At 47.7% G+C, this 18,466-nt stretch overlaps 1 protein-coding gene across 7 annotated transcripts in view; it reads right to left on the bottom strand.

Moving 5' to 3' along the window:
- LOC142572366 (uncharacterized) overlaps positions 1-17,460 on the bottom strand; it is a 103,372-nt gene extending 85,912 nt beyond the window's left edge. For 6 of the 7 annotated variants that reach the window (XM_075681441.1, XM_075681443.1, XM_075681440.1 and 3 more), the window contains exons 1-2: positions 17,305-17,460; positions 3,509-3,763 (exon numbers count right to left, since the gene is read on the bottom strand). In XM_075681441.1, the coding sequence (XP_075537556.1) occupies positions 3,509-3,639 (131 nt within the window). In that variant the 5' untranslated portion in view covers positions 3,640-3,763; positions 17,305-17,460. Of the gene's footprint in view, positions 1-3,508; positions 3,764-14,414; positions 14,578-17,304 lie in introns of all 7 variants that reach the window. The other variant, XM_075681439.1, reaches the window with a different exon arrangement.
- Between the last annotated feature and the right edge of the window lie 1,006 nt (positions 17,461-18,466).

The raw sequence follows: 18,466 nt of genomic DNA, 5'->3' as shown, positions 1-18,466 counted from the left end.
AGAAAAAGCAAGTGCCCTTCAACTCTGAAGAAGGATAATCAACGAAGCTGTACTGCGTCATAACTTTATTGATTGAATAAAGACACATGACTTCGTTGTTCTTCTCGTCTTTTATTTCTCTTACTTCGTCATCATGGTGGCCATTACTTTGTGGTCACTGATATACTGAAGTGGGTTGCACTTGCACACTATAGCTACGTTCTTGCCGTATGTCAGATCGACGCACGACCGCTGACGCGTGGTCGGCACACGCACTTCAGCGTAACATCTCACTCCGAACCGTTCCAACATGAAGGAGATCAACCACTTTCCATCGAATCTAGTTAGGTCTACGTTGAAATTTCCTATAATGACGATGGATGTAGCGTCACTGAGCATCACCTAACCAAACACGTCCGTCAAGAACGTTTCGATGTCGATCTTGGACGTAGCCGGAGGGATGTAGACGGTCGATACCACGGTGCCATCTTCCGTGCTGACGGCACAAACGTCGACACAATCGGGGATAGTGGCTTCGTTCCTGACGGGCAGTGTGTACGGTGTGACGTCCACGTAGTCATTCCTCGCGTAAATCGCGACGCCACCGGCTCGGGATTCCACGTTCTTGGCATCTGTTCTCGCTGCTGCTCCTTGAGGTCACGTTCTTCTTCGAAGCGAACGATATGCGTCCTGCTGCCCATAGCGCAACCAGAACGCAACTACTGATAACGTCGCTAGGCGATGTTGACGTCACAGTAAAGAGGCGCACACACAACGTCGGACTATAAACGCGCCTTTAGCGTTTATAGTCCAACATTATCGGCGCTCGGGCGAGCATCGCTCGACGCCGGGCAAGCTGCAGAAGGATAGATATAGTATGAGAATTCTCGTTCTACATGCTCGATAGACGCACGCAATTTTTTTCCAGAACCTAGCCATATACAGCTTCGCTGTAAAACGAGGAGGAGGAGGAGGAGGAGGAGGAGGAGGGTGGAGGCCCCATGCCGCAGCAAATCCGCCGTCGGCGTCCCGCAACAGCGTCGATTGACTTTTCGCGAAAAATCATTCCGAACCATGCATACCCAACCACTCTTGTGCCACCAAAGTTGCTCATACCTTGTCTTCCACTCTAAATAGTTATTCCTTGAAATTTTGAGAATGACAGCCCACAAACAAATGTCATGAAGAAAAAAAAAAACACCGACGGCGCACACCTTTTGTGTTAGATCTTCTGATATTTGAATATTAAAAGTGCGAAAAAATAACAGCAGGTCGGCCTACGCAAGAGGGCGCGCTTCTACCAGGAAGATCGCCTTCATGCATAGCGTTCATCGCCAGCGTTTCGCGGTAAACATGACGATTACACAAGCTGCAGCTGCCGGGAAGCGTGAAAAGCAGTCAGGGATCTTTGAATGTTACGAAAGCGAAGCTTAGGCGTCCTCCAAATATTTTTTTTAACAGCGGAGCGGTTTAAGCTTTTAGTTCCGCCGTGGCGCGTTGCCTAGCAACCACCTACGAGATCACCGAGCCACGTAACCTCCTCGCCCCCCACGCACGTAAGGCGGAGTCATGACGTCACAGGCGAGTAAAGACTCGGAACAGCCGGCGCAGCGACACACTTCTCGCCGCCTCTAGTCCGTGCGTACGTGCTACTGCCGTGGGAAGACCGAAGAAAGTCCGGAGGCCCGAAGAAGAAGCGGCTTACCAGAAAGAGCGCCGTACTGCCAAGCGAGAAGAGATGCGTCGCCAGGGAATGCGAGAGTCGGCGCCTAAACGCTCGACGTCGCCGAGTAAACGATGCTGGCCTGCGACTGCACGAAAGCTTCCAGCGTCAACCCACCGAGACAACTTAGCAAAACCTAGCATGACCTCACAGAACCTAGAAACGACTTAGCCAAGCCTACCAACTTAGCAATACCTAGCATAACCTCGCAAAAACTCGTGAAGGCGTTGACGACATTGGCCCACTGCAGTCGGTGCGGTGATTTCGGCCTCAAATGCTTTACCTCAATATATCGCGAAATGAAAGCACGTATCGTGATGTGCTCAAATTTCACACTAGGGAGAATCGTAATCGTCGGACACTTCTCTCTTTTTCTTTCTTAAAAACACTGCAAATATTCAAAAATGTAACCTTTCCAACTTACCTAACTTTCCGCATTAATTTTTCTTCGTAGTAGTGTGGTGACGCGTTGAACTTAAGTAAATATGTTAACTGCACTGCACTGAGGAATGGGCCTGAGAGTTTAGTTTAGATGGGCAAAATAACCTTTTTCTTTTTAAGGTTAGCTGTTCCTAATATATATATATATATATATATATATATATATATATATATATATATATATATATATATATATATGAGCAATTACTTGCACTTAATAATAGAATTAATGGAAATGAAAGTGGATGAAAAAACAACTTTCCGCAGCTGGAGAACAATACCGCATCTTCTTCGCATTATACGTGCGATGCTCTACCCATCTTTCATACACTTTCATTTTCATTGATTTATGATTTCTTTAATTTAATTATTAAGTACAAGTAATTTACTCTGTGTTGTCCTGAGTGTCTTTGTTTGTTGACTTTTTATGATATATCTATCGAAGGCCCGGATGAGCACATTAGAACGTGTTTAAGAGTGCAAATCTAGCTCGAGCACTCATGTCCTTTCCACATATACAGCAAGTGCGAAGACAATTCGGACTCGGGAAAAGTAACACCACTATGCAGCATCGCAGTTCCGTCTACTACTCACAACAGGCGTGAAGCTGACGTGTATACAGCGAGAGCTTGAGGCTGCATCATTGGTGGTAGCATACAGGGCTAACCAAACTGAGGTTCTGTACTTTTGCAGTCACAATTAAAAAGAGTACGCGCGAAATACGCATGTTAATGCAGTAATTGTGGCCCTGGTTCTAAGCTTTCCGTTTAATATCGTGTGTTTGCTGGGCCTCGACTATAGCACGTTGCTGCGGTACTGAGAAAAAGCCCAAGAATAAGAGGCACGCTCTCCTCAGGCACCTGCTGCATAGGCTTAGACACCTGTTTTAACCTGAGCCTGGGGATTTGCAAGTGACAACTCTGGTATGTGCTTTTTGAGGTGTTCGACTCGCGCGTCTACGGCGGGCATTCAACACCTCTTATGGCTGTACCCTGGTACTTAGCCAAGGCAATGACTCGGCATATTAGGCACAAGGCACTCAGTGAGGCTAAATGAAGCGTGTAATGTTTCAGGGGACTATAACCGTTGGATAACGGATTACAAGTGCGCTAACTCGTTGCTGCACTACTTGTTTCGCACAGGGCTGCATACGTTTACGTGATACCCATTTTGTTCGTTTTCTTACTGCACATGCATGCTTTGCGACAAATCCCCCGAATTGAAAAAGAAAGTGTGTTGATTGTGCAGGTGCGAGATTCTTCGGCCTTAGGAGCATTCACAAAAGATGCGCCCGGAATGTTGAAAGCCGCTGCAGTGCACGGGTCAGGTAAGGGAAGCTGGAGGCCCGGTAAGCGCGGCGCATACCAGCAGAGGTCGTAGATGCGCTGCATGTCGGCCACCAGCTGCTCCGGCGAGTGGGCGAACCGGAGCTGGCTCAGGTGGCGCTCCACCTCGGGCCACGTGGGCACGTCGCAGGGAAGCAATACGTGCGCCATTCTGTCGCTCGGTGGCGCTGCCGGCGGTCACAGACACCAGCCCACCGCCGCAGCCGGCGACGTCAGCACGCTGCAGCAGCGGCCACATGGGCGGGCCACGTCACAACTCCCTCCAGCGCGGCACCTGCACAGCACGCGTTGCGGAAGGGTCAGTATAAGCTGGGACGGCTTGGGCTGGTGGGAACGGCCGTTTAGTTCGCACAGAAGCGAGGACACGAGCAGCAGCAGCGCGAAAGACGGTAGAAAGGTGAAATAAACGAGAGGACTGCAGGCAGTCAATCAGCATAGGTCGCACGCATTTCTCCTGAAATTCCCGATAGGGCTCCACTCGACATAGACGGAGAGCGGCAAGTGGAAACAAATGTAGGGAAGTCAGCGCTATTAATCATGCGGGTCCCTATATCTTTAAAGATAAGAATGCAGAGACAGTTAAACCGTATAGGAGAAGATGCATATCGCATGCCACAAGCGGTAGTAAAGCACGTCCATGGAGTATGCAAAGTGACCTATGCAAAGTGAGGGCACGCATCGAGCATACTCGCTTCCGTAGACGGAATGTGTGCAACGCGCCCGAACGTCATTAAAGTGCAATAGTAAAGCTTAACATTCCAAATCAGCACACACGCTAGGAGAGAGGTAACAGTGGAGGTGGGGGCTTCGCATTTATTGCAACAACCTTGTTTTCTTAAGAGGAAGCTTTAGCTCGGGCCCAACTCCGACGCGGCCTATTATCATCATCATCATCATCATCAGCCTGGTTACGCCCACTGCAGGGCAAAGGCCTCTCCCATATTTCTCCAACAACCCCGGTCATGTACTAATTGTAGCCATGCCGTCCCTGCAAACTTCTTAATCTCATCCGCCCACCTAACTTTCTGCCGCCCCCTGCTACGCTTCCCTTCCCTTGGGATCCAGTCCGTAACCCTTAATGACCATCGGTTATCTTCCCTCCTCATTACATGTCCTGCCCATGCCCATTTCTTTTTCTTGATTTCAACTAAGATGTCATTAACTCGGGTTTGTTCCCTCACCCAATCTGCTCTTTTCTTATCCCTTAACGTTACACTTATCATTCTTCTTTCCATAGCTCGTTGTGTCGTCCTCAATTTGAGTAGAACCCTTTTCGTAAGCCTCCAGGTTTCTGCCCCGTAGGTGAGTACTGGTAAGACACAGCTATTATATACTTTTCTCTTGAGGGATAACGGCAACCTGCTGTTCATGATTTGGGAATGCCTGCCAAACGCACTCCAGCCCATTCTTATTCTTCTGATTATTTCCGTCTCATGATCCGGATCCGCCGTCACTACCTGCCCTAAGTAGATGTATTCCCTTACGACTTCAAGTGCCTCGCTGCCTATTGTAAATTGCTGTTCTCTCCCGAGACTGTTAAGCATTACTTTAGTTTTCTGCATATTAATTTTTAGACCCACTCTTCTGCTTTGCCTCTCCAGGTCAGTGAGCATGCATTGCAATTGGTCCCCTGAGTTACTAAGCAAGGCAATATCATCAGCGAATCGCAAGTTACTAAGGTATTCTCCATTAACTTTTATCCCCAATTCTTCCCAATCCAGGTCTCTGAATACCTCCTGTAAACACGCTGTGAATAGCATTGGAGATATCGTATCTCCCTGCCTGACGCCTTTCTTTATTGGGATTTTGTTGCTTGCTTTATGGAGGACTACGGTGGCTGTGGAGCCGCTATAGATATCTTCCAGTATTTTTACATATGGCTCATCTACACCCTGATTCCGTAATGCCTCCATGACTGCTGAGGTTTCGACTGAATCAAACGCTTTCTCGTAATCAATGAAAGCTATATATAACGGTTGCTTATATTCTGCACATTTCTCTATCACTTGATTGATAGTGTGAATATGGTCTATTGTTGAGTAGCCTTTACGGAATCCTGCCTGGTCCTTTGGTTGACAGAAGTCTAAGGTGTTCCTGATTCTATTTGCAATTACCTTAGTAAATACTTTGTAGGCAACAGACAGTAAGCTGATCGGTCTATAATTTTTCAAGTCTTTGGCGTCCCCTTTCTTATGGATTAGGATTATTCAAATACATGTAAAACGCAAAAACGTTTTTATGAGATAACCCCTGGACCGATTTTGATGAAATTTATTGCATTTGAAAGAGAAAGTTAAATTCTAGTGACTGTTGGAAGCGAAATCCCGATTTAGGGCTTGAATTTTCTTAAAACGATTTTCAAATATCTGACCGTTTGAAAAAAATAGAAGCACGAAGTTTACAAATTCATAGCTCTGCATCAAGAACTGATATCGCGGTTCTGTAAACGGCATCCATTAGATCATTCAAAGCGGACAAATTCAATATGTCCTTTTACATATTATGTGAATTTGTTACGTTGGTTACAACGGTTTTGCAAAAGTTGTATTTCCCTATTACTAAATTTTTTTATATTCATGTGTAACATATCAAATTTGTCCGCTTTAGATGTACTATTAGATGCAATTCACAGAATTGTATTATCAATTTTAGTGGTTAAGTTACAGAGCTGTAAACTTGATAGTTTCGTTTTTTGAAAATTTTCTATTTTTGCCAATTTTTAATAAAAAATTTACAATCTAACTCAAAAATTCGAAACCAACAGTCACTAGATTTTCAGTTTGTCTTATTAATGCAACAAACCTCGTCAAATTTGGTGCAGTGGTTGCCGAGAAAAACGAGTTCTCCTTTTACATGTATTTAGATAGGAGCACTCAAGCTAAAGCTTCCTCTTAACGTGCGCCTAAAACAACGGAAACGAGCGTCTAGTTGCGTTCCGTTCCTATCGCAGCGCTACCATCGCGGCCGCGAATCGAAACCGCGGCCTCATGCTAAGCAGCCGGACGCCACACGCACTAATGCAACTGACCCGGCGCGGTCAGGTGACGCACAGAGATACATTAACGGAATTCTCGAAACTACGCACTTTTCAGTGACACCCCGAGACACAAAACCGGCCATACGAAAACAGCGCAACGATACGGTACATACAGGAAACAGCCAAGAACGCCAGGCAGTAGTCTGGTTTCCGTGGCTACACGTTTCGCTGCGCGACGCTTCGCCGTTTACGTCAGACCAAGCAAAGTTCTCAATGTTTATGCTGCCGTAAGCTGCAGGGATAACGTAACCGATGATGACTGTGGATTAGCGCGTGCTATTTTCCATCGCTGGCGCCGTGCCCGAGTTGACATGCCATAGGAGGACGAAAACGAGGAGGAGGAGACACTGAAGAGGAAAGGGAGGGAAACGGTAGGTAGGGAAGGGAGGGAGGGAAACGCCAGCGGTGTGCACACATAAGCCCGTTCATCCCGCCCGCGGTTGGTCACAGGCTTGCTAGCGAACTACAGGCGTACTAGCTTTACAATTACAGCCGCTAACGGCTCCGTGCGAGCGCTGTTTATCGAATGCGGTTAAGTCTGAGCACACGGCGAATGAAGCAACGTGGTTTGCGCGCAGAACATGTGCGTGCACAGTCCGCTTGTCTTGTCAAAGGGTTAGAATAATAACAGTGAGAATACGTGGGAAATAAATAGGCCGCCGAACTGTGCGGCCTGTCAGAGAATTCAGTTGAACAAAGTTCCGCTTTCGAGGAGATTACTGTGGTTCGGATATAAGACCGTCACGTGTTGCGTGCAAAATGAACAAAAATTGTAAAGCGAGCTTCTCCCCACAAGTGGTCTTATTGTGGAGAAGCCAGCTCTAGCGAACGTTTAGGGCTGAAGGAGTTGCGCGCGAAACCGGGGGCAGCGTTTGAGGTCTTTCGCGAGTGTATCACAAGTGGGCTACGTTTGCCTGTGAACAAACGAGCAAACATCACATTTGCCGACTCAATATCGACTAGTTAAAGTTCTGTAGCTTCCGTTCACGCGCTGCGCAGCGATTACGGTCTTTCTATCGAAATTGTGGGATTCAAAGCGAATAGCTTTCTTTGGCTCTTTCTCCCATTTCGTGGTGGTCGGGCGTCGGGGGCCGGTGCGCGTGCAATGTTAAGAACGGCCCAGCTGAGGTGCAAGTGCTGCCAGCCAGTTGCGACGACGCGGCGTCAACTTTCAAGGAACGACACCGTTACACGCTAGCCTCGTCGCCGTTGTGACTGAATGAGTTCGAAGAAGCAGGCTTTGTGCCGCAACACGACACCGCCAACCGGGTCGGCCGCGAGCGGGGGAGTTGCCGCGGGAACGTCGTGGGAGACACCTTCCCACGCGCCGACCAAGACGCAGGACAATGGCTACCCGAGCGCGCTGCGAGGGTCCGCTCCGAGTTCTACGAAGTCGGTGTGACGTCGGTTCCGGACCGTGTGCGTGTGCGTGTGTAAGCCATCCCGGAGAGAGGCGGCGTGTTTACAATGACTGGACGAACGTTTCCGTCTCCTTGGAATCAAGGGGAGACCGAGTGTTTATAAACCTCTCTTGTGCGGATGCTCGACACACTTTTCTTAAGTAGTCATGTTGGACTGAGACACTCTCTCAAGCAGTCGTGTTAGACTGAAGTACTTTCTCTCGAAGTCATGCTAGACTGATGAACTGCATGTAAATTGCATGCAGTTCTCGATGAGAAGCAGTCCTTCCCTTCATCAACGTCCTCAGCGTGGATAAGTTGGACGACGGCATGGGCCAGCTACCTTCGAATTCATGCCGGACTCCAATCTTGACAACGGATCACGAGCGATGGGATTGAGCCCCAATCTTGACAGCACTCGGGTTAACCGAGTTGCGCCTGAAGGTTTAGGCGCTGTTGCGGAGCGCTCCGGAAGGACAACAATCCTTTTCTCCAACCGCCCCCTCCCGCCCTATGACGAAGGAAGAGGTGGATGGTAAACTCATTTTACACTGGCACTCGTACCGCCGGAGAAACAAACACATACGACAAATTGGCTTATGTATAAGCCACCTATACTGCCGCTACATATGTGCTGGTTAACGAGTCTGTTCTCTACAGAATTATGCGAAGAGACAACAAACTCTACCTAAATATTTTAAGTGCAACAAATATGTACCTTCAAGCGCATAGTTTTCTTAATAAAGTGAATGACTTTGTAGAAGCGTTTGGCTATTCGTCTGCGTCGAAACAACGCCGGCGAAGGTTTTTGCACAATTTTTTGTTGTACCAGCACTTTAAGGTGCCTTTCATCGATGTCATGCTACGAAAAGAACGCGGTGCGTTCCCTCGAGCACCGCCATTGAGTTGTATGCTACCAAGAAATCGTCGGCAGCGCGCATTTGCATACAAATAGCGCTTGCAATTGTTGCACGACTCGGCAACAACGCGGATGCGCTTGGCGGCTTAATTGACAACATTTTATTACTTAATTCAGTGGCGCGCCTAATCGTAAGATGCTTTACGGCACCTGACAAACGCCATGCGTAAGCAGTCCGGCATGATGAGCTCTCGCTAAAGATGAATCATTGAAATAACGTTGCTGCCCTATACTACTACGCATCATCGTCGACTGAGAACTCGATGATGTTCGACTGCGCCAAATGCGCGAAGACAAACTGCTTGTCAGCGTTAGTAGAGATTCTCACACAATGATGACAAGAGTTTAGTGTAGCTTTATCACTGACTAACCAGAAATTTAATCTATAAATTCAGGATCATTCATGGAAAATTGTCAGATTAGTTAGTGGAGTTAGTGGCCGCACAGAGCTACCAGATATGACAAAAAGGTAATCAGGTATCGCCTTATAGGACGCTGACTGAAATGGCTATAGAACACAGACGCAGTAGCGCACAAATAACCTTCAAAGATTAATTGTACTGGCGTAGAAAAAAGGGTATATACTGCTATGGAAAGAACTGAAAAAAAAAATCCGGTCTCTGAAAAGACCGGGCTTCAGGACACTAATAAAGTTTTGTGAATGAATGAATGAATGAATGAATGAATGAATGTTGACTGGACGATATCCACCATCACGTGAATTTTAGTATAGAACGCTTGCAAAAAAAATTAACGAGGTAACTTTTTCTGAGAGACCAGCCTACGTCTGGGGGCCAGTATCTGAACTGGCTGAAAACAGCACTGGCTAAAAGCAGAGGCATCGATGTTTTTCGTCAAAGCCTGCCTTCCATTCCCATATTCTTCAGGTTTCTCTAGCTGCTTGCGCTCACAGGATTCGTGCAGCACGACCGTTCTATGTATATAGGTGCGAAGAAAACTCGAAGGAACCACGAGGAAGATCACAAAATCGCAAATAAAAATCAACTGCGGTATTGCAGTGGCGCTGACGCTCTGCTGTTGAGCCCGAGGTCGCGCGATCGAATTCTCAGCCGCGACGGCCGAATTTCGATGGGGAGGTAAAATGCAAAAACGGCCGTGTATTTAGATTTGAGTGCACGTTAAAGAACCCCAGGTGGCCTAGCTTGATCCGGGGCACTCCACAACGGCGACCCTCGATATACCTACTGGGCAGTTTCGGGGACGTTAAACCCAGCAATTTTTCATCCCGAAGAAACGTCGAAGTATACGCAAAAGCAAGCGAAAGGGTCGTACAAGTTAAGCCCGACCTTCTGAATTACGCGTTGCACAGATGGAGCCAACGCGGCCCCGCAAGAAGCTCAAGAACTTATGCCGCTCGGAAGAGCGGAAGCCGGCGAGCTTTCCAGCCACTGAGCCTGCCCCCCAGCGATGCTCAAGGAATAAGCGCAGAAAATCGCCGTACATAGGTCGCAAGCTTCCCCAGAGATATCCGACGGACAGCAAGCCGGAAGCCTCCAAAATTAAATCTGCATGCCGTCCTAATCTTTCGCTTCGCGACGTTGCAGTATCGTCTTTACTGTCCTCCGCCTCTCTCTCTCTCTCTCTCGATCTCTCTTCCTTGCACGCGCACACACAAAGAAAGAAAGAAAGAAAGAAAGAAAGAAAGAAAGAAAGAAAGAAAGAAAGAAAGGAAGAAATGAAGAAAACAGTGTTCACTTTATCTGTCGCTTTCATTGTGTCATGTGTTAGTTACATACAAAAGAACATCCACAGTGCAAGACATTGTGTTTGCACAGTGCGGACGATGTTAGCTGCCTGAAATTGTATGCAAAATGCTTCTCTTGCGACGTCGATTTCCTGTACATGTATTGACAGTTGGCGTGTGTAAACCTTGTTACGAGAACTAATTTGCCTAATAGGTATGCTAATAAGTAAGTTAAAGCGATTTCGCCGGCGCAAACTTCGCTGCAGCTTCCCGTACGCTGTAGCCGTTGGGGCGAGTTTGTTTGCTTTAGCGACGTTCACGCAACGAGACGAAGCGGCCGCCATTTATAGGCCCCTATATATCTGCTTGCTTAACAGCGTAAATAAATATAAAAGAAAGGACCCTGCTACTAATTCTCTTCCCTCTCCACATGTGCACAATTCACGATTGCTTAACGCTCTGCACCAACGCTCCGATACCGGAGGTGACTCCGTACTATACACACACACGCACACGCGTGCGCGCGCACACACTGGGCAAAGCACTGCGGTCGAAGACAAGGAAGGCAGGGGGAGCGCGCACTGTCCGTGCGCGAAGAGAGGGAGATAATGAGAGGGCCTCTAATTAGCAAAGACACGCGCCCGAGCCCTCATTAGCACCAGGCGGGGCTGGATGGCAGGCAAGCAAGCGGGGATATATATGCGGGGCGTGCCGCCAGCGCGCTCCATGTTTGCCCGAGAAGACAAATCGTCGTGCGCCACCGTAAGGCCTATAAGAGATTAGCTATAGAAAACTTTTTCTGGATGCGTGCGGACTGTTCTCGGGCTCGTCGCCGGCAGCCCACAGCCAGATGGATAGGAGCGCAGGCTCATGAGCCGTGGGGCCTGAGTGCTTTTCATTGCATCCAGCTTCGGCCGACTGAGTTTATCCTCTTCGTCCGCGAGCGACCGCGAACTTTGGTGGAGACGGACGAACCTTCCGACCTCTGCCCTGGCGGAGTTTATATATTACCTCTCTCTTACTTTGCGAGTGCTTCAGCAGCACGCATGCGCGGCTGATTTCCCTCTCTTCCTCTGAGAGACAAGAGTTCTAGCTGCCGCGAAAAAAGTAGCGCCCCTCGATCGTGCCGTGCGTGCCTTTGGGTGCGAGCGTGTTCTTGACGATGACAGATGATGTTTGCTGGCGCCAGCGCAAACGGGGTCATGAAAAAAAAAGCCACAGACTGCAGGATCTAGCATATAACGTATGCTTCCTATCTCTCTCTCCACTTTTTTTTTTTTTGCGCAGAATGGTATGTGTAATGTCTTCGCACTTTCACTTTGTAATGATCAAGATGACGTCGTGGCTGCAAAGGCGTGCGAGTCCTCCAAGTAGTGCCTGCTATGACGTAAGGTATATCCACTCTTCTTAGGTTCTCTCTGCATGCGACCAACAGTGACGATGCGTTGCGTTGTCGGGCAAAGGGTGAGCACATTAATAGAAAACGCCGCATCTATTATTTATACACATATACACCAACTTATCCCGGTGCTACTGTTCCGAGTGATCAAGTCCGGGCATGTGCGTACTTTGGTGTGCGTTAGATTGCTGACCTCAAGTGGACACAGCGCATATGCAGACTAGACAACAATTAGAACAACAAAATCATGACACACGTGACTTTCGTTTTAACTCAAGATGTTATTAAGAAAGTGAATTACATAAATAAGAACGCCTAATGGTACTGTCAATCACGGATAAACCTCACTGCAATATAATGGAAAACACCGTTTTTTTTTTTTAGTTCATGCTTAGCCTTGAGAAACAATGTAGCTTTCCTGATAGCTCTTAATATTTACCGTATATATTCTTCATATCAGAGCCGCATGTCGATCCGTAGCGTGCAGTATTTGATATATGTTGATGTGTTGTGTTTATTGGCGCAAGGGCCAGATATATGGCCAAAGAGTGACGTGCACGTAATGATGAGTTGTCAATTAATTGTCAATTAAATGGCGAAATGTACAATGAATTGCAAATGGTAAATGTAACGTTACTGTAAAAAGGACCTGAAAGTAAGCCGCTGTCAATTGCATAATATATCATGGTAATGAAATAATGACAATGATTAGTGACGATATGTGCTATGACCGCAAATGTCATTATGAGAAAGGTCAGTATTTGACGTAGCATTCGTTTGGCGCTTAGACAAATAAATAAATAAATAAATAAATATTATTGTTTATTTAACGTGCCCATAAGGAACCGTAAGGTCTGAGTGCTGGCGCAAAGGTGAAACTAATTTACAACACAGTTTGCTTTTGAAAGTTAACGAGACACGGAATACCGATGTTTTAGGGGAACACACGCTTCCTCTGATAAATGAGTCTACGCGAAAACTTCACGAGTCCCCCCTATTTACAGTATGTTGAGAACATATCACAACGTGTAGAGAGACTGCACTGACGTTCCCCCTCTGACAAGTGCTACAAGTACATTATTTGCCAGAAGAGAAATCTCGCTGAAGAATAAAAGAGGGAGGGGAATTTGGCTTTTCTCTGCATTGATTTCCAGAAGCTTGCAACCCGTCACTTAAAGAAACCGTGGTGGCTACAGCATTTAATTTGCAATGAAAAGGTCGTGAGCAGAGGTGGACAAGTTCCCTCATTTTTTTGTTTTCCTCATCTCACCCTCACGACCAAAAATTTTACTGCCCTCCCTCAGCTGTCAAAAAGAAAAGTCATCTGCAAGCTATCTGGACTCACCAGAATAGTACTCACCATAATTGTACTCAGCCGGGATGACTCGGTCTCCCTCAATCAGATCCAGAAAGTTATTCTCGGCACCCAAGGAATACCGAACTCAAGACTTTCTCTTGAATTGAACACATCAATGACAAAAATAGCGTCATACCAAGCTAATACACAGGAAACGCAGATACATTACAAACCGTAATAATTTAGAAAAGACTATGCACGAAAGTCGTTGATATAGAAGAAATTTCATTATATTTTGTTGATCGCAATGTCTTATAAGAACCACATAAATATGACGCTCGACGGATGACAGTGCTGAATTTATTCCGCCTAAGATGTGAAAAAGGGGATCTTTAAAGAATATGCAAATTTTTATTTGTTTGTGCGTGCGGTGCGCACACGCGTTTGTTTATGTGGCGCAGGAATAGACGGAAATACAGGGGCATGTGGATTTTTGGCAGTTCGGAATAGATCACAGTCCTTTCTTTCTAGCACTGCACTAAATGAAGGCCTGCCTCGTAAGCAAGAGTTGTCACATATCGTCACATTCGGGCCAACTGAAACATCTCATAGAAAAGCTTTGTTTGCAAAGCTTTTTCTCGCATAGTTGAACGATTGATTGAATATTTTTATTTATTTATTTGATGGTCCCTTGGCCTAATACGAGTAATGGGGAAAGGAAAAAGGCGTGTCGGGAGAGTAAGGCGCGGTGCGAGTAGCGGGATCTATACGACCGGTGTATATATAAGCCCGGAATTCCAGGTCCATCCCCGAGACCGGTCGGATCCACTCCTCGTAGCTCGGTATATGTCCTCCTGGCGAAGGTGCCTTCTCATTACCTTGGAACGACAGAAAGCTGAGCTAGTTGGTAAGGATTCATAATGCAAAAAAAGGGTAAGGTTATTCGTTCCGTTCCATCCATTTTAGAGTATGCGCAGACGAGTTTTGTGTCTTCTTTTTTCGCCTCAGTGCTTCGTTCGGCTGATAGTCGGCGTTCGTGTTGTCCACTTTTCTTGTGTCCGCGTCTGCACGCCTTAATCTTTTTTTTTCTGCATTATGAATTCCCAGTACCGCCTCGTGCGCCGGACATTCTCGCACACCAGGTTTTGTTTCGCGGCACGGGTCTTACCGACTGTCTGCGGTCGGGGCAGCTGGCGTGGCCACGCTGTTGCTGCAGCCATGTTGTGTCGTCGTCGGCGTCAACATCTTGCTGACTTGCCTCTGCTCGACGTGTCGCACAAGCCTGCCACTTTTTCTAGTACGTCTGGCGTGAGGGCAGAGTCAGCTATAGCCTGCAGCCGGAAAAGGGGCACTTGTTCAGCGCGAAGTAAACCAGGAGGCAGTGCGTAGCAGTTCGGAGGTACAACGTCTCGCAGGCGCCTTTCGCATATATATATATATATATATATATATATATATATATATATATATATATATATATATATATATATATATATATATATATTTCTTTTTTTTTAGGGAAATTGAATCTCGGTGCGTTGCATGGCACAAATCACGATATGACGAGGCAAGTCGCAGTGAAGGGCTCCGGGCTAGTTGTTTTGAGCATCTGGGGTTCTTTTACGTGCGCGTAATAACAGTACGCTACCGTTCTTTATTATTATTTTTTTGCATTTCGCCCTTATGTAAATGCAGCCGCAGCGGTCCGGATCGAACCCGCGACCTTGAGCTTAGAAGCGCAACGCCATAGCCACGATGGGCTACCGCGGCGGTTCTTTCCCAAAGTTTACTTGGTTAATGAGCGGTTAGAATAACATCAACAGTTTGTGGTGACAATGCAATATACTAGAATTCGCATGCAATCACAGCATGCGAATTCGAGTAGGTTCGGACGTTCCAGCTAATATAGTCCTCGTAAAACAAAGCTGGAGACGATCAGAACCAGTCGCACCGAACGATGAAGGATAATGCAACACACTCGCAGTTAGGACTTTCTTTCTACTATATTTAAAACTAAACCCCCAAAAACATGCAGATTGCACGCACTGCGGGAATCAACGTAAGCGAAGCCTGGTCTGCTGTTTGCGTTCATTGACGTTATTTGGTGGTGACATATTGACTGAAGCAAGGTGCGAGCCCATGATATTTGATATCCCATGCTGATGTAACCAGCGCAAGAGTGGGCACGGGACGCTAGCAAGGCAACAATTAAGGTCAAGCGGAGTTGGAAGTGAGCGCTTGTCCTTGTCGCCTTACTAGTGTCCCATGTCCACTCTTGCGCTGGTCACATCAGCATGATATATTGACGGCATACGACAGTCGTGACGTGATGTGAAATGTCACCTTGCCTGCTCCGCTCGACGCTTTATGCGAGCCTTCGACTGGTCGGTACTAAGTGCACGCTTCGGCACCATTCTGGGCTGCAGCGCTGTAGCACACAAAACTGCCTCCTTCCTCTCTATGCCCTCGCTATCTCCCTCTACTGTCGTTGCTGTTGCGAGTGAACACGGAGACAAGTACGGCGGCTCCTTCACAGCATTTCTGAGGGGTCACGCCTAATTAGGCGACAAGAGGGCTTAGCCTAGATGCGACTCGGCGTGAATCTTGACACGAGCTACTCGGGTCGTCTGTCCTTTGTGCCGCCCTCCTGTCGTGCACTAACGCGATAGCGATAAGGACCCCGTGTCGCCGAAAATCCGGTGTCGACGCCGCGGGCGTCCCTCGGCGAATAATCAATCTGAAGCACAACCGCGCAGGCCCCTCCACGTGGCGCATACCTTGTCTTACATTATTTACAAAGTTATTTCTCGGTATTTTGAGAATGACAGCTCATAAGCATGTGTCATGTAACGAAACACCGACAACGCATGCTTTTTATGTTTTTGCGACATGGCCACGTCTCGACCACATCCCGAGCATTAACGCGGCGGCAGGCGTTAGTGGCGTGCGTCTCAACTACGTCCTGACGTGGCCGGCGTTAGCGGCGTGCCGGACAGCAGCAGCCGCAGTGGGAAAGTCGAAGGAAGAGGCAAAGAAAGCTTCGCTTAAAAAAAAAGACAAAGCACCGAGACATTGAAGGACGAAAATGTCGGTAACACTAAATTGGGTGCAGTCGTGCAAACGGCGCTTCAAGGTTTATGGTGAGTTGCGACGTTAAGTTAAAGAAATTAAATTATAGGGTTTTACGTGCCAAAACCACTTTCTGATTATGAGGCACGCCATAGTGGAGGACTCCGGAAATTTCGACCACCTGGGGTTCTTTAACGTGCACCTAAATCTAAGTACACGGGTGTTTTCGCATTTCGCCCCCATCGAAATGCGGCCGCCGTGGCCGGGATTCGATCCCGCGACCTCGTGCTCAGCAGCCCAACACCATAGCCACTGAGCAACCATGGCGGGTGCGACGTAAAGTATATTGCTTGGGCATTGTCCCGAGCGTGTACAGCTATACACTAGACAAAAACTTTCTGAAGACCGTTGTCGAACAGGGTTTGCTGCTTTCACAGAGAAAGCGCTCTTTTTATGGTTCTCGGAGTCTTCAACGCAGCTGTAAGACCACCGACGTTCGCCGTAAATACTTTTACGTCCGCTTTCGTCGTTAGGAAGTCGCTCGAACGCCAACAGGTTTATACAGCATCAGCACAAATTCGACGAAACGACGCATCCATTGCGTGATGCAACCATTCGCTCTAACTTCATGCTCTCGAAACAAACTAACAAACAAACTCGTTAACTAACGCTTCTATCCGCAATCTTCGCGTCACCGGCCTATAGCTTTGCCCTTACAGAGCAGTAAAAACCGAGCATTATCGCCTCCGGCTTCGTTCTGTAAGCGCCGCCACTGTGCGTAGCTGTAAAGGGTCCGCCACACCCATGCAGCGATAAGCAGGGTCGAACACGGTTCTCCCAGGACGCATCGTAATCGGACGACCGTTAATGCAAGACACCCCCCCGCGAATACATATAACTCAGAATAATTTCGTTAATGCGAGGCATCACTCTACGCACTATGTATTTCTGCACTATAAAGCTCCTAATGCAGTCACATTTACACTCACGTTCGGAAGGAAAAGCCCCTCGACACTGTGCGGGACTTTGTGCACCGCGGCAGCAGTCAATCCGTCCAGTGTGCACAGACGCGTCTGCTCGTAAAACGACCCCGCGCGTACAGGCGCGCTGCATTCACTCCGGGGCGCCAATGCCTCGGCAAACACAACAGCGCCGCGTCGTCGTCCTTCGAGTGAAGCAGACGGCAGCGGTGCGAGTCGGGGAGGGCGGGGGGGGGGGGGGGCAGAACACAAAGCATTAAAGAAAAAGAGGATAGAGAGAGGGCGGGAGGGTATAGTGCACAAGAGAACCAAGCGGGAACGTATAAAAAATGAGTGCACGAAATGCGACGCGAGACACGCCACTTAATAGCCGACCGCTGATGACGAAGGTTGCATACCGCAAAATTTGCGAGCAGTATGCAGCCGTTTGTTCTTCACTGACAGTAGGCGACAGTAGGAGGGAGGACGTTGACGCCGCCGCCGCCGCGCGCGTGTGCGTGTTCCCGCACGTGCATATTATATATATATATATATATATATATATATATATATATATATATATATATATATATATATATATATATATCCGTGACGCGAGAAAGCAGCTGACAGCCCGGTGTGAAGTGCACGCCGGCGCAAGGTGTTCAGGAAGGAACAGCCTCGGGTTTGAGCTGCGTTTCAAAAGTGAAATGGCGCACGGAAGCATTGACCTTTGCGCAGACGCGGTCACGTAAAGGTGCTTCCCGTAGGATGCATAAAGTTTAGAATGCTTAAACAATTGCTGCGATAAATGAGCGACGCAAGTATACTGCAGGGCACCCGAGTAATATCGAACACCTCCTCTCCTTTGATGCGCAGGAAGATAAAAGTGCACGCATATGTAGGCAGCCGTCCCACAGTAGACGAAATTCCGATTCACAAATTTCAGCGTTAACGGCCGCCGAGGCCTCTGCACGAAGAACATATATATCCATAGCAGAGACCCTCGAAGAACGACAACTCCGCGCAATCAGGTTTCTACTGCATAGGACGCCCCTTGACCATTGACAGAAATGACGCACGAGGTTATTTGTTTCGAGATAGAACAGAAAAATCGCCTTCATTATTCAGAGGACCCACGAAATCGCGTGCCGTCGGTTGCAGTGGTCGGGCTGTTTTCGGTCACGAATAT

Source organism: Dermacentor variabilis, chromosome 2, assembly GCF_050947875.1.
Source record: "Dermacentor variabilis isolate Ectoservices chromosome 2, ASM5094787v1, whole genome shotgun sequence".
In the NCBI taxonomy this organism is placed as follows: Eukaryota; Metazoa; Arthropoda; class Arachnida; order Ixodida; family Ixodidae; genus Dermacentor; species Dermacentor variabilis.
The sequence above is the reverse complement of the archived record's forward strand: the minus strand, read 5'-3'. Positions and strand labels throughout refer to the sequence as shown.